Genomic DNA, 21,840 nt, shown 5'->3' on the forward strand with positions numbered 1-21,840 from the left:
GGACCCGGGGTTCGATCCTCAGCACCACATAAAAATAAATAAGTGAAATTAAAAAAGTGGGAAAAATAGCAAAAAAAAAAAATACTGTAAGATTGTTTTAAGAATAAGTTAATGTAGGTGACAATGTTTCAGTTGCAGGGTCTGCAACTGTATAATCTATAATCTATAGTATAATCTATATAATATAAACTATATATCTGTATATAATATATAATATATAACTGTATAATAGTATTACAATTCTATGTTTATAGACGTACAACCTGTACAACATAAACTCCTTTTTTTCCCCCTCTTCCTTCCAATGTTCTCTCTATATTTTCGATATTGATTTACACCCTCCCCACTTTTTTTAAGCCATTTAATCAGCCACCCTAGTCACAAACTTGGGAATCATCTTAGACACTTTTCTCCCTTCTTACTTCCACAATTTGCCCTGATGATTTTCCAGTTTAAACTAAAAATATTCTTCCCCAAGGCCACTGACATTTTTTATTTATCAATTTTTTGGTACTTAGGGATTGAACCGGGGTATTTTAATACTGAGGTACTTTCTCAGCCACACAAGCCCCCCCACTTTTTTTTCCTTTTCATTTTAAGACAAGTTCTCACTCAGTTGCCCCAATAGGCCTCAAATTTGCAATCCTCCTGCCTCAGCCTTCCAACTAGCTGGGGTTACAGATCCCTGTATGTGGCTGACATTCTTTAGATAGGCCATCTTATTCTTCATCTGGATAAGGATAGTAAATCCTTGTTAACGGAAGCTCATTTCATCAGACCAATCCAGAAGGCTATGTAGATGGAATGGTGGAAACTAACCTTCACACATACACACACATCCCCATCCCTACATTTAAAAACTGGTATCAGGAGAAGACAGAACATGAATTATATCTGAATTTTCATGGGGTTTTACTGTAATATAGGCCATCCTTGTCCTTTCTCTGGACACTTATCCTCTATACCATCCCCACACAAATGTTACCATTTCTCAATTTTTGCAAAAGAAAAAAAAAAAAAAAAGGCTGCTTAAAAAGTAAATCTTTTTAAAATATGACTGACACTGATAAAAATTTATTCTAAAATATGCTTTTCTGCTTTAATATATTTTTGTGTGTGTGGTAATGGGGATTAAACCCAGGGGCATTCTACCACTAAGTTATACTCCTGGTCTTTTATTTTTATCTTACTTTGAGACATGGTCTTGTTAAGGTGCCCAGGCTGTCCTTGAACTTTCGATCCTCCTGCCTCAGCCTAATGAGTAGCTGGAGTTTCAGGCATGCACCACACTGCCCAGTTTAAAAAAAAATTATATATATATATATATATATATATATATATATAGAGAGAGAGAGAGAGAGAGAGAGAGAGAGAGAGAGATACACACACATATATATTTATATTTATATAAATTTTTATTTATTTATTTATTTTAATGTGGAATATTTGTTTTTGAAAACAATTATAGTAAAATCAATTTTTGGTTTACTGGTATAAGTTGTGGAGAAATGTTGCAGACAGTCCCCAAGCAAAACTAATGCAATGGTACTATAAATAGTCAATAGTAGATGGATTCCAGGATATATAAGGAACTCAAAAATCCTAACACCAACAAGAAAAAAAAAAAAAAAAACCCAATCAATAAATGGGATGAGGAACTGAACAGACACTTTACAGAACAATCAGTCAACAAATACATAAAAAAACGTTCAACATCTCTAGCAATTAGAGAAATACAAATTAAAATTACATTGAGATTTCATCTCACTCCAGTCAGAATGGTAATTATAAAGAATACAAGCAACAATAAATGTTGGAAAGGTTGAGGGGAAAAAACATACACTCATACACTGCTGGTGGGACTGCAAATTTGTTCTACTATGGAAAGCAGTATGGAGATTCCTCAGAAAACTTGGAATGGAACCACTATTTGGCCCAGTTATCCCATTCCTTGGTTTATACCCAAAGGACTTAAAATCAGCATACTACAGTAAAACAACCATCAATGTTTATAGCAGCTCAATTCACAACAGTTAAGTTATGGAACCAACCCAGGTGCCCTTCAACAGATGAATGGATAAAGAAATGTGGTATATATACATAAGGGAATATTACTCAGTCATAAGGAAGAATGAAATTATGGCATTTTCTGGTAAGTGGACAGAGCTAGAGAATATCATGCTAAGCAAAATAAGCCCATCCCAAAGAACCAAAAGCCGAAGTTTTCTCTGATATGTGGATGCTAACTCACAATAAGGAGGGTGAAGATAGGGAAGAATAGAGGTACTTTGGATTAAAAGGGAATAAAGGTAGGAGAGGGGGTATAGGGATAGGAAAGAGAGTACAATGAATCAAACATTATTACCCTATGTGTATATATGATTACATGACCAGTGTGATTCTATATCATGTACAACTACAAGAATGACAAGTTATACTATATTTATGTATGATATATCAAAATGCATTCTACTGTCATGTATAATTATAAGAAATAAAAGAGTAGATGGGTTAATTTCTGTTGTTATTCATTCACTCAGTCTTTCATTAGTTCATTTTTGTGGTGCTACAAATCAAACCCAGGACCTCACTAATGCTAGGCTAGTACTCTACCACTAAACCATACCTCTAGCCCTCTGTGCTTTAAATAAACTTTTTCAGAACAAATTTTAGATTTATAGAAAATTTACTGTATTTAATTTTTTTTCTCTGCACTAGACTACAACATATTACAATTGTATCTCCTCAGGTTCCCTTTAGCTCTGACAGTTATTCAGACTTTCCTCGTTTTTGATGACTCTGAGAAGTGTGAGGAATAATAACTGGGCCTTTTCCTTAGAATGTTCCTCAGCTGGAATTTGATAGCTTTTTGATTACACTGGGGGTCTGGGTTCTTGGGAGGAAGGTCACATAAAGTGCCTGTTTATCATATCATAACAAGGTACATACTACCCACATGATTTATCACTCTTGATGCTGACCTTGATCACATGGCTGAAGCACTGTTTGTCAGGTTTCTCAACTATAAAGCTACTTTCGTCCCTATTCGTATACCATGCTCTTGACAGGAAGTCATTTTGCCCAGCCCACAATGATGGAATGGGAAGTTATGTTCCACCTCCTTGAGAGTGGAATGTCAACATAAATTATTTAAAATTTTTCTACACTGGAGATTTGGGGTACATTAGTTTCTGTCTCCATTAAGAGACTTTATTTAATAGTCTGTCCTGTTAAGTAATTGAAGTTCTACTGTGAACAACCTGCAGCTCGCTTTTTTAATATTTCATTTTTAGTTGTAGTTGGACACAATGTATATTGTATACTGTCCCCTCATCTTAATTACAAATTGATGACACCTCAAAAAATAAACAAAAACAAATAATACAGAACCTAAAAAAAAAAAAAAAAAAAACAGCTTATCTTTGTACCCATCTTGCAAACTGAGCTAAGAGAAAGGGAAGCAAAACAGCCCCTGGTTCCCTAACCCTTATGTAATGTCAGCAATTCAAAGCAACCTGCCTCCTTTCTTTCCATAGGTCAGGCATTTTGGGAACACACAATATGTGTGAATCAAGAAGGTCAGGGGCTGGGGTTGTGGCTCAGTGGTAGAGCACTCACATAGCACGTGCAGGCACTGGGTTCAATCCTCAGCACCACATAAAATAAAAGTATTGTGTCCAACTACAACTAAAAAACAAAATATTTTTTAAAAAAGGCGGGAGGGCTGGGGATGTGGCTCAAGCGGTAGCACGCTCGCCTAGCATGCGTGCAGCCCGGGTTCAATCCTCAGCACCACATACAAACAAAGATGTTGTGTCCACCAAAAACTAAAAAATAAATATTAAAAAATAATTCTCTCTCTCTCTTTAAAAAAAAAAAAAAAAGACAACTGCAGGTTGTTCACCATAGAACTTCAGTTACTTAACAGGACAGACTATTATGCTGCAAGCTTAGGTCCACAAAATTACTGGGATAAAGGTATTACTAGCTCAATAAATCAATGATCTTATTAAGCCAACAGACTCTCACCTGTGGAGTGGAATATATGAGATTTGGTAATAGTTTTCTTAATGCTCACTCTTCCTTATTTCCCAATTGGATGTTTTCCAAAAGGTTAAGGACATGGATGTTTTAAAGATAAGATCTTACTACCAGTTAAGCAGGCATTTGTGAATAGTGCCAAAGAAGCATTAAGTTCCGGAACAACTAACAGTGGTGCCTAGCATAATCCCTGGCACATGGTAGTATTCAAACGTTTGCTGAATGATGAACAAATGAGTTCTAAGAAGTAGAGAGGACAAGCAGCTGTCTACATTGGTATGTAGCATTCAAATGGCACTGGGTCAATTTTTAGGGCTTACCATGCTGTCTCTAAAGTCTTTCTTCAAATACAGGCAACATTTAAAAAAACAAAAATAGTACTGTGGCACACATTAGGTGTTCAACAAATGCTTGCTAAGTTAATGAACAATTTCTCGAATAATAGGTAAAGCAGGTTAGTCCAGAATTTACAAAGGAATTTATTAAGAAAGTTGAACAATCACAAATAGTTCTTTTAGCTCTTCTAAAAGCAGGTTTCTATAAAACTAGAATGCATTTCATTCAAAAAAAGTATACTCTGCATACCTAGTATGTGAAGCTCAAATTTTGTTGGATAGAACAAATGAAAAAGCAAGCAAATGAACATTCATCTTTCTGAATATGCTACAACAAGGACATTAGTAACATATTATACTTTTGGTTGACTGTTGAGTCCCCAAGAATAGTAATTCTCAAATTCATTTCATTACTACGGATGAGCAGCTGCATGGCATAAAGTGAAGAGCTCCCAGACTGAAGCCAAACTACCTGAGCTCAAATTCTAGTTCTCATCAGAATGGCTATCGACTCGAGCAGATTATTTAATTTCTATGACCCCATTTCTTCACCTGTAAAATATTAGAAGAATCATAAAACATACCTCCATAGAGTTGTTATGGAAATTAAATGAATTAATATATATAAAAAATAAGAGTGCCTGGCACACAATATATGTTTGCTTAAAAAAAATACTTTCACTGCTATGAAATAGCAAAAATGGGATTCTCTAGGAGCCCCCAAAATTAACCTACTATACACATTGAGGCCTATCATCTCATAATATGTGTAAAATTATTTCAACATCGAGGAAAGCCAGTTCTTTAAAATTGCCAGATATTTACAGAAGCATTTTCCTTATGTCACTATTTTAAAACAACCATGCAAAATAATTAAACTGCTAGGGTATTAAGTGCTAAAGACAAAAAGAATGTCAAGGACATATTTCCCTTTCAGGAGAATGAACTTTGTGACAATTCTTAATTTGTAAAAGAATGTAATTAAGAACCAGGTATGACTAATTTTTCTTGGGCATTTTTAGGCTTGTGAGATTTTAAACTATATCTCCATTGGTTTACTGGATTTGATGTTTTAATATGGTTTTTGCTTTTGATTAAAAATAAGCTTCTATGTTAAAATTTATTGGTACTATGCTATTATAATTTAAAACAGAAGTTTGTTGGTGTTTTTTTGAGACATACAATATACCAAATATACCAAAGTTATAGACAGGTTCATAAATATTATGATAAAGCATGCGATGATCCTACCTAAGTGTTATTTCAGAAAATTAAGTAACCATCACACTGTAAAAGGAGGGGGGGAAAAAACCTTCACATTTGAATATAAAACAGAATTTAATTCATAATAAACTGCATTTTAACACTTCTATGTGCATATTTAGTTTCAATATAAAAATATTACTCGAAAGCTGCCTGGGCCATTTTTCACTAAACACTACCAACAGTTACCTAAAATTAGTTGACACTGTACTCAAAATTTTAAATAGCATTTCCAAGATTTCACTTATATACTACTCTCACTTAATGATCTCTACCATCAATATACAGACTCTGCTTACCATTTCCACATATTTCCCATTCAAATATTATTCAATAAATTTAAAAAGCATGTACAGCAATAACTAGCCCAGAATAAAACCCTAAAAAAATCCCTTCAGGCCTTCAGCCAATATAAAATGTTACCATCCATAACATTTTTACGAAGAAAATTTAGGTTAGAAAATGTATTTTGGCAGCAGAGGGATTTTCTGTCTAAAGACTGTCTTGCTAGTAGCGAGGGTAATTTTTTTCCTTTTTGCTCTGCAGTGCTTCTAAGTATAGTGACAGCCGCATGAGGCTTTCCTAGCCTCAGCGCAAGCTCAGTAAAAATCTGGGAAATGCAAGTGGAAACATGAGAGACCGCTTTATTTGGCAGTACTTTAAAAAAAAAGGGCAGGACAAATGGCAAAGCAGTGTTTGGACTGCAGGATGAACAATCAATAGGCAGAAAGCAAGATAGAGGCTTCCTCAGCTTTTGGATCGACAATCGACAGCTGAGAGACTATTTTTTGCTATGGTTGACTAAATATGGTCAGGGAAGAGAGAGGCACAGGGGAGCCTGTTTGCCTGGAGTGCATGTTTCAAATGCTTAGCTGCCTATAAAGCTGTAACAGTTTAGCCTGTGGTCACTGAGGGAAGAATATAAGTTAGCCTCTGTAGTGACCATGTGGAAGTCCTGACCTCGCTTGCAGACTTGACCTCTGGATATGACAAGGTAGCTTCACTACAGATCTACCATTTAATCCTGGGAAATCAAAACCAAAAATAATCAAAGCAAGAAAGATACAGAATACTTCCTGAGGAGTCAGAAGAACCCAATGTACTCTGGTGGGCAAAGGAAAACAGGATGAATGTTTATAGTTACTTGGGGGGAGTGAGGTGTGCTTCGGTTTTTGGTGTTTTTATATTATAAAATTAACTTCCTTTGCAAGTTTTTCCCCATTCTGAAGCATTTCGTCTAACAAATAAACTAAGTACATTTTCTTGGCCATTGTAGCAAAAACTTCCTTGGTTACTTAACTTTCTCTATATATCTGTGTAATAAGTAGTATATAACATTCCAAAGCAAATGGCCAACATAGATTCAATTTTATTTTAGCTTTTGTCTTTTAAGGGGAAGGAGAAAAGTAAGTTATATGCTGTTTATTCATTTGTTTTCTAATTTATCTTAAAAGGTGACGTTCTCTGTTCACTGATACAATCCCCTTACTTCATCCGGCTCATAAAAAGAAGTGCTGAATCAGCAAATAGAGTGAAGGAACAATCAAGATGAGATGGCTGCAGCTTATGTGACTCTCTAGGTCATTACCTCTCTCCTTGCTGCAAATGCTGCATGACAGTAAGCTTCCAGGTAAAACAATACAAGGCCTGTACTTTTAAGGACATTTATGACTTTTTGCATGTTTACCTATCATTGACTGGATATATGCCTTTATTATTAAACGCTACCTGGGCACAGCTAATTTCACAGTTCAAATTGAGAGATTAGGTAGTATGAAAAGAAATGTATAAATATCACAGCAAATAACTCTTAATCTCAAAAATGCGCAATATTAAAAGAATGGCTATCTCTGTTGCCTAAATTATTAAAGATTTAGCTTTTATTGTTTCAGATTAAATGATGGTTTTAAATAAAGTAACTCTGCATCCGTATTTCCAAGGTATGCTAACTTTTAAAAACTAGTGTCTATTTAAAATTTAGTCAACCAAGAAACATACAGTTTACAAAATATTTTTTAATACTTACTATTAATTGGCCACAAAAATAAATCAGAAAGTGCATGGTGTAATTCTAATGCTGCAATGCTGACTGCTGTAGTTCTGGGCTATCTATTGCTGTTCGGATTTGCTCCTTATGAGCTGCACTAGTTTTCTATCACAGGCTGCAGAAATCCTACCATCCCTGTCCTCCTTCCTCCTTTGCCAAATCTAAATTTTTTTGAGGTTTTTCTTCTAAATTAACATTTTAATGTAATTAATAATTAAAGGCTACTCACCAACTTTATAATTTTTTCTCATGCTAAATATCAAGCACCTAAAATCCAGGTATTCAGAGGTTAAAGCCTTTCAGTTCTTTTATGTAAGACTTTGAAAAAGTTAACTGTTTTGGTAGTTTTCCTTTCTACTGAAAAGAATAAACTCAACAAAATTAGACACTTATATACAATTATCTGAATTTGTATTCCACCCAAACAAAAGCATAGAAGCACAGAATTCTGGTTAAAAAAAAAAAAAAACTAACAGACAAAGAAGTTTTCAAATGAGTAAAAGTTCTCATCTACCACCTTAAAAAAACTAAAAAAAAATTCACCATTTTTAAAGGTTCACTTCACACACATGCTCAAAAGACCTGGTTTTTCTCCTTGTTTCAACTGTTGAGTCAATTCTAGAAGTGCTAATTGGTTAATTAGTTAAGTTTTTAAATAAGGTATCTGGTTTTAAAAAGAATTCGAGCCAAATTAATTACTATCTACTTCCAGGATCTAGAAGCAAATTATAAAAAAAAAGAAAGAAGAAGAAGAAACTCTCTGAAGTCTATAAAGAAGAAAGATTAGGCTGATCTTACCAACTTCTGAAATACACTATAAAACTCCACTGATTTTATCAATGTCTTACAAAAAAAGAACCAAACCAGAAAAAAATTCAACAGCTAACTGCTCAAAATGTTTAGAAATGTTTATATCCATCAAGAACAAGGAACCACAAGTGGAATTAATGACATGATCAGGTAAATTTGTTATAAAGTTTAGTCTTTGATAAGTTAATGCCTGCAAATAATCTACCACTGTAATACATGAATAAGCTCAATGTTTTACTAACAAAAGGAAAAATAAGATATTTTGTGTTTTTACAGCTAACAACTTAGTAATACCTACTCAGAGCACATACTTCTTTATGTACCCATATGAACATACAATGCTATGGAATGTAAAGAAGTATGTATTTTTGGTAGGTAATAAGCCACCAAGAGAGAACTAAATGCTAAAAGAAGCCCTGGCTTCTTTCTACATGAATGACCTTCATATGGTAAATTAACCTATTTTCAAGTAGATGACCTTTAGCGATATTAACACCAAAGAAAAAATACCTACTACTTATAGACGGAAACTAAACATCCCTATGATTTATACTTTGTAAAGTAAAAGTTCTACTGAAGTAGAATTCAAATTATAATGAAACTCATTTTTAAACATTAAAGTTTAAAACAGTACATTTTACATTTTTTGAGTACTCACATGATTTAAATGACCATAACAGGAAAAACAGATTACTAGCACAAAAGACTAAGAAATACACATGATCTATTTTCTGCCTCCACAATTTGATTTTGATTTAAGTATACCACATTAGTAGAGCCAACAGATTTAGTAGGAAAAATAAGACAATGACAAAAGCTGACTTCACTAAGGCTTTAATGGCTATTTTTCACTTTTGGTAAATTTATAATTATTAATATTAGAAAAATTTCTGAGCTAAAGTTTTCATTGTTTTGTTTTCTTTGTTGATAGCTATAGAAAGTCATAATTCTAAAAGATTATCATTTAAGTAAAACTCTGTACAAAAAGAACTGGCCCTTATCCTTTGCAAGTTTATCAAGTTTTTAACCTAATATCATTATTAAATGCTATGTTAAAATAATTAAAACATAAGAATAAAAGATAAAAAAAATGACAAGATGCTGGGCCACCAAAATAAGTCAAGAGGGTATACTGGTAACCGACTGCCAAACTTTTAAAAGATAGTATTACCTTTGAATCGGCTTTCTCCAACAGGGGCATATAAAATGAAAATACTATAATCAAGAGCCAACTTATACAGACAGAATAACCATTTTTATTAGTTATATTTCCATTTTTACAGACAGAATAGATCTACTATATTTAGCATGTTAGTCTATTTTGTATAGTTATAAAAATTATAACGTTCTTAGCAATAATTGATAATTTTAAGCTATTATAAAGTTAGAAAAAAGAAAAGATACTAGTATTCATGATTCTTATTTCTTATTAAAAGTTATTTCAACTGAAATATTAATACATATAAAAAATTATATATTATTTTAAATTTTTGTGTCAGAAATTGAAAAGAAATGACCATAGGTTATATTACAGTTAATTTTCTCTATTTAATAAGATACTTAGTCAATAGAAAGGTGATTTTCATTTCATCCAATTATTAAAAATGAATTATTTTATTAAATATAGTATCATGTATATAATTGCACATTTATTGGAAATTATAAAAAGCATGTTTTGAAATTATTCATTTTCAAAGAAATTAATTCAAATCTTAACTCATTTAAACATAGCCCTTCTGGACATCCACCAAGAAAAATGCCAATGCTTCATATTCCACTAAGTTTACTGTACATATCCTAAATACCAAATGAAAATATATGCCTCAGAAGTAGAGTTTGTTCTATAAACTACTCAACGGATATTATTCTACTCGTGTTTTGTAATGAACTTATTCTTCAAGTATAAAAGGTTTTAATAATTCTTTTTAAACATTCCAGCAACTAAGAATTTCTTTTCTATAATACTGAGTAGATATAATCCTTAGAAAATAAAATGATAGGATATTTATTTATGAAGAAAAATTATAAACTGATTCTGGTGCTTACAAATTTAGCTTAATATATCAGAATATTTTCAATCACTCTAAAATGTCACATCCATCACTTAGATCAGCTGTTCATTTTTAACTGAGTACATGTTAAACTCTGGGCATCTGCTGACACTGGTGTAACTCAAACATTTCAACTGTCTCCCTGACAGGGATAACAGATGCTGACATTATCAAATGCTGTACTATTTTTTCCCATGGTCTCTCCTTGCCCCGATATGGCCAGTATATGAAACTGAACTGCCATCCAAAAGCACACTTGAGCAACTGGATCTGCTAAATGGCTCCCATATAACTACTATAATTAGAAGCCAGTGTTATTGCTATCTTCAGCACTTAAGTTCAGGCCATTTAACACCTGTTTCACAAATAAATGATAGAAAGAACTGTAGTGACATTAATTTCACCAGCAGCATGATACTTAAGAACCAACAGATGCAGAATACCCTTCAGAATTATTTGAATGTTGCCCAAGATAGTGTTGACCTTCTCCCACTTCAGTTCAAAACAGTAACTATAAAAAATTTTTACTCTCTATATTTCATTGAGTCTTATTTTATAGACATTATTTTATAATTTACCAGAGTTGTATTTTATGCAAGTTTCAACACTAAAACCATGTTATAACAAATTTAAAGTACTGATTTCAAAGTTTACATCATAGATTTTTTTTTATTTCAAGTTCTATAAACAGTTTAATGAGTGAATAAATTTGGTACACTAGAGCCTCAGACAGCAGCACAGCAGCATGTGTTCAACAGAATACATGGTACATTTTAATACTCAAAATTCATGGATTGTAGCTACAATCAATGTTGATAATAAGAAGTTAACTAGGCAATCTACTCAAAATGATGAAGAATTTAGTCAAGGAAATAATCATTAAAAGAGTTAAGTTACCGACCCATTATTAGCAACCCTACATAAGCAAAACCAAAGTAAAATGAGCTGGCATGCGCAGCAAGCAGTTCCTCCCACCACCAAGTCCAAGCAATACACTGAATTCATGTGTGATCTATTTATAAACCAAAGGGCACGGATTTTCCTAAGGCCACTCATATTCCTCCACCCCATCACCAACTTGCTACTAATCCTCAACTATACTACTAAAAAAAGCAGTGGCAGTAGAAATGTTTGACTAACATTACTCTTCCCCAACTTTTAGTTTAACCAAAGAATATGGTTAAATGCCTAGAGATAAGTAGAAAACATTACTCTAAAGTATATCCAGGTCTATTTGTTCTTTTAAATGTTGCTGGTTTTGAAGGAGGTTACTGCTTACAGTTAAGAATTAAGCAAAGCTGTTAAAACAAAGATGTACAATGATAATTCCTTAATGCATTAAAAATGTGTTAAAAGGAAGAAACTTCCAAATTTTAAGAGTAGGATATAGTAGGAAACGTTGCCTTCAAAATAGAAAATTTTATTTTAATGACTAAAGCATTGACAGGAAACTTTTAACACTTGTAGATGGCCCATAACTATTATTTTTATAAATGAAAAGCATTTAACTGTTTTGGATCCCAAACTGGCAGCACTACAATGCTTTGCTAAAGCTGGTAAAATGGAACCAAATCGCCTCTTCAATGGATTTGGTCCCCTTCAACCAGCTGTAGCTATGCATTGATTACTACAGGAGAGACGACGGCTCACTCATGAATATCAGTTACCTGTCAACTAATTTCACCTTAAGTTATTCATACTGTGGATAAAATAAAATAAATTGTTAACTGTTAATTCTACTTGAAAAGACTATAGTAAAGATGTTTATAAAAAGCTTTATGAAAAATGTGCAAATGACTTAAGGGATTCAAATAAAATAATTTTACTTAATTATGGTCTCTTGGTATTAAATTTCTTATTCTTCAGACAAGATATAATAATGAAATGCAAACTATGCTTCATTATAAAAATTAAAAACTTCTTTTAAAGGAAGGAAATATCTCGGAAGTTCACCTGAAAATATCATTAGAATGCCAATACATATTACTGACCCATGATTCACATGGACATGAATATATTTTAAATTAAAGAAAACTATAAGTAAAGTAACACCCTAGAATGTTGAGTCACTATCTTTCACAGGATTAGCCTTTAACTTCACCATTTTATATGAATGTTAGCAGAAAGTGAAAGGGAGAGAAAACGTAGGATATCTTAAGGAGACTTAAGCAAATAAGCATATAGTTCTTCTGACCCTGAATCATAAAGATCTGTGATGTTCAAAAAAGAAAATGCTAAGTATTGCTACTTTTAACTCATAAAGTTATTTCAATTCTCCATAATTGTTTCCTCAGTTGTAAAATGAAATTCTCTACTAATAAAACATTTTTACGTATTTTTTTAGTTGTACATGGACACAATACCTTATTTTGTTTATTTTTATGTGGTGCTGAGGATTGAACCCAGTGCCTCATAAGTGCTAGGTGAGCACTCTACCACTAAGCCACAACCCCAGCCCTAATAAAACATTTTATTACTTTTCAGTCTTCTTTGTCCTTTATAAAAAAAAAAATTACACACACACACACGTCTATGTCTCAGTGGAGAAAAACTAAGGGGAAAAATGACAAGTGATCCAACATCCATCCACCTAATTTTCTTAATAACTTCAGTTAATTTAATGTTCTTTAATAAGAAAGAAACATTTCAACAACTAATGGATATTACTAAAGGCAAGCAACAGTAATTAGAAAACCCAAATGTTCACATAATCCTCAAATCCTGACCCCTCCTCTATTTCAAAGTGAAAATTTGTCCCTAAAAGAAAGTGGGCAAAGAAAGGTATATATAAATGTATATCATCACTGTGTTCAAGCTAACAGAACTTCATGCTTACATTAATTATATCTCAGTCACATTATTTATAAGCATTTATTAAAAGAAATCTGTTTGAGAGTAGATGCATGATAACACATTAGAGAAAAGGGACACACTATAAGTATACAATTATGCAATAGATTTTCAGCTATTTTTTGTACAGCCCTCAGCTGTTTAGAATTATAAAGAAAAGAAAAGCATTAAACACCAAGACAGGTCTTCTTCAGATTATCAAATCTTCCTATATTCAATATAGTCTCATTTACCATTAAGACTGTATTTTGAAATTGATAAACTTAAATAAAGCTATCATAATGTTCTAGAGGGAAAACTCACATACTCAATATGATTTATCATGCCTCTTTGTGGGTATAAATAAATGAACAAATGAAAACTGTCTATGAAGGTATCATAGAACAAAACTGAAAACAAGTATATCATATTACACAGTAACATGTATTGTTACTTTTAACATTCAATTTATATTTTAAAAATTATATATAAAATATCTGTATAATGGTATCAGTTCCCCCCAAATATTTATTATTTTTGCCAGCTCTGCAGAGAAAACTACATTTTCATGCCTGTAAGGGAACTCTGCAAACTTAAAGGCAGCTAAAATACAGTATCCTAACAGAGAGTACGTAAGTAACATGCTGATTCATAATTCAAAGAAATTTAGTTTTCATTGTTGTCAGCAGAAATAATTTCTGCTCTTTATTTAAATCAGAAATGTATGGAAAAATAAAAACAACAGAAACAGAAGATAAGACAACTGAAATGCAGGGGAAAATGTCTCTATAAATATCAAATATGGGGCTGGGGATATAAGTCAGCAATAGAGCACATGCCTGGCAAGCAGGAGGCCCCGAGTTCAATCCCCAGCACCACCAAAAAAATGTTTTTAAATAAATAAATGCCAAATATCAGAATTCATAAACAGTATTGTTGATAGTTAAAATTTCTTAAAAACAAAAAAAACTATATTAAAACATAACTGCTATTCTAAAATGGAGCAAATGACCAAATTATAAATGGAGCAAATGACCAAATTTATAAATGACCAAAAGCATACTGTGTTTCATAGTGAAACTTATATTCTAAAAGAAACTAATGGCTGCCACACGTGATGGCACACACCTGTAATCCCAGCAACTTGGGAGGCCAAGTCAGGAGTATCACAAGTTCAAGGCCAGCCTCGGCAATTTAGTGAGACCCTGTCTCAATAAAAAATAAAAAGAGCTGAAGATGTGGCTCACTGGTTAAAAACCCCTGGATGCAATCCCTGGTATCAAAAAAAGAAAGAAAGAAAGAACAGAAAAAGAAGAAGCAGATGGCCTTATTATAAATAAATAACTTTTGCTGGGCACAGTGGTGCATGCCTGTAATCCCCGTGGCTTGGGAGGCTGAGGTAGGAAGATCAGGAGTTGAAAGCCAGCCTCAGCAAAAGCAAGGTGCTAAGCAACTCAGTGAGACCCTGTCTCTAAATAAAATACAAAATAGTGGCTCAGTGGTCAAGTGAACTATAAATAGATAAATAAATATATAAATAAAATTTTTAATGTCTTTACTCATTTGCCATCATACGATGAGGAAACATCAAGATCAGTTTTGAAATTTTAATATCTATATTAATCTGAACCTTTGAAATCTAGATTTCAAAGTACATCCTTCAAAAATATAGGATATCTATACACATTTTAAAGACTGGGATAATGATTTTTTCTTTAAAAAAGCACATCCAGTAACTAACTCTACTGTGTTATTGATCATTGCTGAAAAATTACTATTGCTAACTAATAGCAAAGCCAGGGGATAGAACTGTACTTAAATTCCACATATATACACATCCACATGTAAATTTTGTGAACTTTTCTTACATTTTAATCATAATAAATGGAAATAATTATAAACAAATTCTTCTGCTGGTACTGTTACACTCACAGTGTTGTAACTAATATACTATAGAAAAAATACATTCTAATAAATTTTAAAAAATCACGAAAGTAGCTAAAAATTACACTAACTAAAGTAAATCAATTGCAATTAAAATGAACTATATGTGAAATCCAAAAGTTAAGCCATTTATATTAAATAAGCATAACTTCAGACTAAAACAGAAATCACAAGGACAAAACTGAAACATTAAAAATTGAAGGTATTAGATTAATTAATATTTATAAACTATAAAATGCTCATAAGTAAGGAAAAAGTGTTTGTACATTTATTAATCATATTTATATTTAATATTTTATCCAAAAATGGCAGGTTAAGTTCTGGAAATAATAAAGTACTATATCTGCTTTTCTAAAATAACAGTAAAGGCCAAAGAAGTTCAATATTATTGTTTTTTATTCTGAGTCCACTAAAAATGGTTCCTTCTTTCTTTTGACATTACTGGTCATTACAGAAAAGAAAATATGATATGAAACAGAACTCAAAACATCCCAACTTGCAATTACAACTGATACATAAACTGTACCATTTTCTGATGCTCCTTGGTGTTCAACTAAAATCACACTCTATCAACCTATAGTCATAATTACCTAAAATGTTTTACAGAGGATTAAACAAGGCACAAAGCTTTAACTGAAACACCACTTGGTTATAGAATGAAAGCATTTTTCCTTTTTTAAGAAATGTCACCTGACAAGAATTATTTTCTAGGGAATACTTGAAGAAATAGAAGAAAACATATTTCTTCTGCATAGGCCTAGCATTATTGAATATACCATGCCTACTCCCCATCAAAATGAAACAACTGGAGGGTTCAGTTGATAGAGTGCTTGGCTCAAATGCACAAGGCCCTGGGTTCAATCCCCAGCACCTTAAAAAAAAAAAAAAAAAAGTAACAACTCAAAATATTTAAAAATGTTTGTTTCCTAAAACATTTTTATTTCTAGTTAAAATTTGTGGTTTGATACTTTATGGTTTAGGGGCTGGGGTTGTGGCTCAGCAGAAGAACGCTCGCCTAACACGTGTGACAACCTGGGTTCCATCCTCAGCACGACATATAAATAAATAAATAAATAAATAAATAAAGATATTGCGTCAACAACAACTAAAAAAATTTTTAAAAATACGATTTAATACTGTAATCTAAATTCTCCCAATAAAATATCTTTCTAACCATTCTTTCTTTATTATTATTTTTTTAATGTGGTGCCTAGGACAGAACCCAGTGCCTCATGCTTGATAGGTAAAAGTTCTACCACTGTGCCACAACCCCAGCACTCTAACCATTCTTATTTGAAGTGACTGCTCTACTTGAATTCAACAGTTTCCACACAAAATGCATTCTATAATTAATCATACAATATCTTGTGAAATCTTATACTGTCCTTACTGTCAAATTAAGAGTAACATTTATTAAGTGCTTATTTTACTCCAAGCATTGTAGAGGATATACAGATGCCTATGAACACCCACAATTTTAAAAGAAAACACAGAAATGCAATAGTAACAGATAGCATTAGGCAGATTATAGCACATGCAATACAGAAAAAGGAAATAAAGAACAAACAGAAAATAATGCAAATGATGAAACCGAGGAGGTGCTGGAGAAAAGATGGCCACAATAAAAGGAAGAGAGAGAAAGAGTGAGAGCGCAAGTGCATTCCAATGATAGAAATGCTTTTAAAAAAAGGAAAAAAGCAACTAGCATCTTTTAGTAAAGGAAAACAGTGTAAAATATAAAATAGCTAAAGGGCAAGGTAGGCAAAAGAACTTAAACTAGTGGCAGATAAAAGTTAGAAATTCTGTCCAGGTCAAGACATATCAGAGATGGATATAAATGCCAAGCTAAGGTATACAGATTTTACTATGTATAATAGGAAACTACTGAGAACAAGTAAGGGATGTCATTGGATCTATGCTTTTAAAATGATAACTGTATGAAAAGTTAAATTCAGAAGAATATTTAGAAAGATACTGTAATAGTCTAAATAAAAATTATAAGTAATTTATTAGGTAAACAACAGTGGGAATAGAAAGACTGGAATGGATTGGAAAGATTCATAGAATAAACAATTTTTGAACTGGATACTGAAATTAGTGAGAGCAGTCAAAGAACCCTTAGCAATGAGGTAGCAAGAGGAATGATGCACTATACACCATTTGTGGTTAAATCATCTGTTGTCCTTGTGTCCTCCTCTCATATATAGACCATAAATCATAAAAATAGTAAAGTGCTTTAAGAGCTATGTTTCTAAAATCACACTCTGCTAGAATTCTAGCTGTTCTTCTAATCAGCTACATAATCTTGGATAAGTAAATTCATTGCTATAAGCCTCATAATCCTTACAATCTTCATCTATGAAAAAAGGATATTAATCTCTTCCCAAAATGCTACTGAAAGGGCTGAGGAGGGGTGTTGCTGAAAGGATCAAGGCTTAAGTAAGATAATATATGTAAAGTACTTCTTAGAGGCAGGTGCTATCATTATCATCATCACCAATTTTAATTGAAGGGCACAGAACGTATAATAGTATTCTATCTCCTTCACATGAAAAAGTATGAAGTGTTAAAATATTTGTAAGATAAAAAAATTCAAGACAATATCTAAAATATGGTCACTCATTTCATCCTATATTATATACCCACTCTTATGAACATCAACAAGCAACAGCAATAAAATCCTTCTGTTTTCTGTGATCACCCTCTAGTGGTGATCCTAAGAAGCTTTAAAAGAAAAAAAAAAAAAGGCAAAAACTTAGAAGGAAACATACGTAAAAACAGGAACCAAAGAATAAGAATTCAGGATAGATAGAATTATCAAAGTGAACATTTTCCTCAGTCATACTATGTAGGCTTGATTCAAATATAAGGAGAATAAGGCAGAATTTCCTAAAATGTATCTTAAGGTAAATTTGTTCTTAAAAATACATTCATAAAAATCTCAAAGTTAAGCAAAGCAAAGCATGCTCCTTTTCTGGGGACTTTGCAGGTCCTTTATAAATAATATGACTGTCCAAAAGCAGACTTTCTCAAATATTAACCAGCAAACCCTTTCTTCAGTACAACACCTAGTACTTTAACAGTGACTAGGGTTCACCTACACTACAAGTATATATAATTGATTATACTGTTAATAAAAAATTAGATAATTTTATATTTATTTAGCTGCAAGTTAAAAAAATAATTACCATGCAAATGGATAATACTGGAAGAGAGAACACCCTGAGAATGATTTTGAAGAAACAAAAATCTCAAAATGAAATGCATTTTAAACCTTTAGACATAAGCCAGTATTACTGATATTTTATATCTATATTTAATATATATTTAATCACTTCATGATATTTGTATTAGTTTTAAAAACCAAATAAATAATATAAAACTAATCTATTAAACGATGGCATACTCTATACAGACCTTTAAAATGACATAAAATACTAAAATTAGCAGAAATTATTTTCTTATCAGTCTCGGGAAAAGAGAACCAAGCATAGGGAAATATTTCTATGTGGCACCTAAAATAGTAAAAGGTGCCATTTTTACCTGGGATTTCCTCTTAGTGCAGCATGATGTAGAGCATTAAATCCATTATTGTTTGTGATGGTAACATCTGCTCCAGCTTCCAAAAGAACTGCCAGGATATCATCACGTTTCTTACTTATGGCATCATGAAGAGGGGTATCACCTTCAGAATCCTTTTTATTTTAAGTTTAAAAAGACTTTCATTAGTTCTCCTTCAATTAATCATTATGCCTAACAGTAACATATAAAACTATTAAACAAAGAAAAAGAAATGGAGGCCATATCCAACAATTATTAATAAGTGATCATCCTCTATATTAAACATGTAAATGCAGGTAAGAAACAGATACATTAAAATAAAGTCACATCATTCACTGTTGTACCCCCAAAATTCTATACTGAACCTACACTAGTTTCAGGCCCCATAAAAATGAGTTTAAAATCAATGTTTTTCAGTGTTGGCTGCACATTAGAATCTGCTTGGAGTTCTTAAAACTCCTGAGGCCCACCAGGCTGCTATCCAGACCAACTAAATCTCTGGGGGTGAGAGCCAAACATTAGTAGTTTTTCAGAGCTCCAGAGACAAATATATAATGGAGTGATATGTGAGAAACATAAACCAAAGTATTTTCAAAGGGCAGGGAAGAGATTATCTCCAAAGATAAATGGTTAAAATAGATCACAGACCACGTAAGTCAAAGCAGACACGAGTATAAAGGAAAATTTAACAGTAAATTAAGTTTTACTAGAATTGCCTGCCTCATTCTACAAGATTGACCTATATAGTAGAGATATGAAAATCTATAATACTGTTTCTTTACAGAAAAAGTTTGTCAATACAGGCAATATATTCATCCACCTACATAGGGATTCCTAACACCAAGTTCAACCCAACCATCTACTGTCTATCTTCCTGTATCTACTAACACTGAAAATTTGCAGTCTTCAATTTGATATGAGCTCTTTACATGATCAAATATGCTTCTACAGGTCCCTGTTCTGTACTGCCTTCTGATGCCCACAACAGCTATTCCAAACCTGTAGCACTGTTCTTCTCAATTCTCTACCTCAACCCCAACTCACACTCTCATTACATAACCTTGCCTCCAATTTCTGACAAAAATGTTCAATAGATATAAATTCCCTCTTCTTTAACATATTAACACAACACCTCAGTTCCTTCTCCATCTTCCAATCCTGTCAACCACTAAGCCTACACCCTAGAACCTGTCAGTATCAAAATGGTTCTCACTCCCACAACTTCTGTTCTTTATTACCTCTCTGAGATCTATAAATTCTCTGGCTGCTGTGAATTATCTAAATTACAAACAGATTAAGATCTCAATGATTCTCCCCTTTTTGTTTTAATCAATGAGTTTCCAATTTAAACAAAGTAATTTGTACATATTCAAATAGTGTTTTAAATACCATTCTTTATTGGAAAATAACACACTATTTCAAGCCTGTGCTGTTAAAGGTATGACAGAAAACAATCTAGAAATGAACCTAGAAGTTGGCAAATCATTATTATGTACTTTTTTATTTTACTATTAAATTATTAAGCATTCATACCAAATTTCAACCTGACAGGCATGCATAAGATGGGCAATTTTAACAACCGAACTAAGTACTTCATAAAGACAGACTATATTTCCCTTATATATATGGTTTAGTTCATCTAGATGCTAAACTGTGGCTGGAAAGAATTATTTCTTAGGTGATTTTTGCTTTAAACCTAAAATTCCCCACTGTCACAAAAAAAAAAAAAGGTATGAATGCTTAATAATTTAATAGTAAAATAAAACAGTACATGATAATAATTTGCCAACTTCTAGGTTCATTTCTGTCAATCAACCATGAAACACTATTTTCCAAATCAGAAAATCTCCAAAGACTAGACTAATACCTAGACCAAGACCCTAAGATAAATTAAGTTACAATGAAGATTATTCAAGTTTATGAAGTAACTATTGCACAATATAGCTTATTTTATGCTGCTGAAATTCACTGTCATGATCAATAAAGTTAAATTAATGTCTCTAAGTTGATATTTTTCAAAAAGTTCTCACCTGCACCCCTCAACCTAAACCCAATCTTTGGGAGACATCTTATTTAAAAAGTTTTTCTAGGAAGGAATGGCTGCCAATTTTATGACATTCTATGCCTCCAGTATCCTTTATCGTGACTGGCTATACAAAAAAAGAAAGGTAACAAAGGAGTGCTTACCACAGAACTGAGTGCTTTCTTTTAATAGGATGCTGGCAATACCTGGAAATATTATTTCTTTAAAAGTCTTACCTGGAGACTAGGATGACAACCAAAGTCCAATAAAGTCTTTACAACTTGAAGATGACCTTTATTGACAGCAATGTGAAGTGGTGTCTGTCGACGCTTGTTGCGAGCATTCAAATCAGCACTACCCCGGTGTAGTACTTCTATAACAGCACCTTCATCTCCAAAGGCTGCATGGTGAACTGCTCTATCTCCATCTTTATCCTAAATGTTAAGGTTCAAATCTGAATTAGTGATATTTAACAAAGAGAGACAAACCTTGAAGCTTAGTAACATATCAAGAACCAGATTAAATTGGGAAAATGAAATAATAGAGTGGAGTCAACAAAATAATTAGAAACTGGCTTGAACAGTGGTTATCTCCAAAGATAAATGATAAACATAGATCAATATCTCATACATAAACACTTGACCAGTAATTAAGTCACCAATCCTTCACTGCTTCTAATTTATCAGCCATGATACTAAATCATTAGGAAACTGTTAAACTACATAATTCTTTGGCCATTTAAAACATTTTATAAAGACTTTTTTTAAATTTTTTTTTTAGGTGTAGATGGACACAACACAATGCCTTTATTTGTATGTGGTGCTGAGGATCGAACCCGGGTCCCGTCCCTGCTAGGCGAGCGCTCCACCGCTGAGCCACAATCCCAGCCCCAAGACTTTTTAATGACACAAAAATTACACTAAATTAGTTGAGTCA

General features: G+C 32.6%; 1 protein-coding gene across 2 annotated transcripts in view; it reads right to left on the reverse strand.

The window, feature by feature from the left end:
* Window positions 1-21,840, reverse strand: part of Mib1 (MIB E3 ubiquitin protein ligase 1) — a 161,979-nt gene that overhangs the window by 31,258 nt on the left and 108,881 nt on the right. For both annotated transcript variants that reach the window (XM_071602863.1, XM_027935671.2), the window contains exons 11-12: window positions 21,141-21,338; window positions 18,864-19,015 (exon numbers count right to left, since the gene is read on the reverse strand). In XM_071602863.1, the coding sequence (XP_071458964.1) occupies window positions 18,864-19,015; window positions 21,141-21,338 (350 nt within the window). The remainder of the gene's footprint in view (window positions 1-18,863; window positions 19,016-21,140; window positions 21,339-21,840) is intronic.

Source organism: Marmota flaviventris, chromosome 16, assembly GCF_047511675.1.
Source record: "Marmota flaviventris isolate mMarFla1 chromosome 16, mMarFla1.hap1, whole genome shotgun sequence".
Classification (NCBI taxonomy): domain Eukaryota; kingdom Metazoa; phylum Chordata; class Mammalia; order Rodentia; family Sciuridae; genus Marmota; species Marmota flaviventris.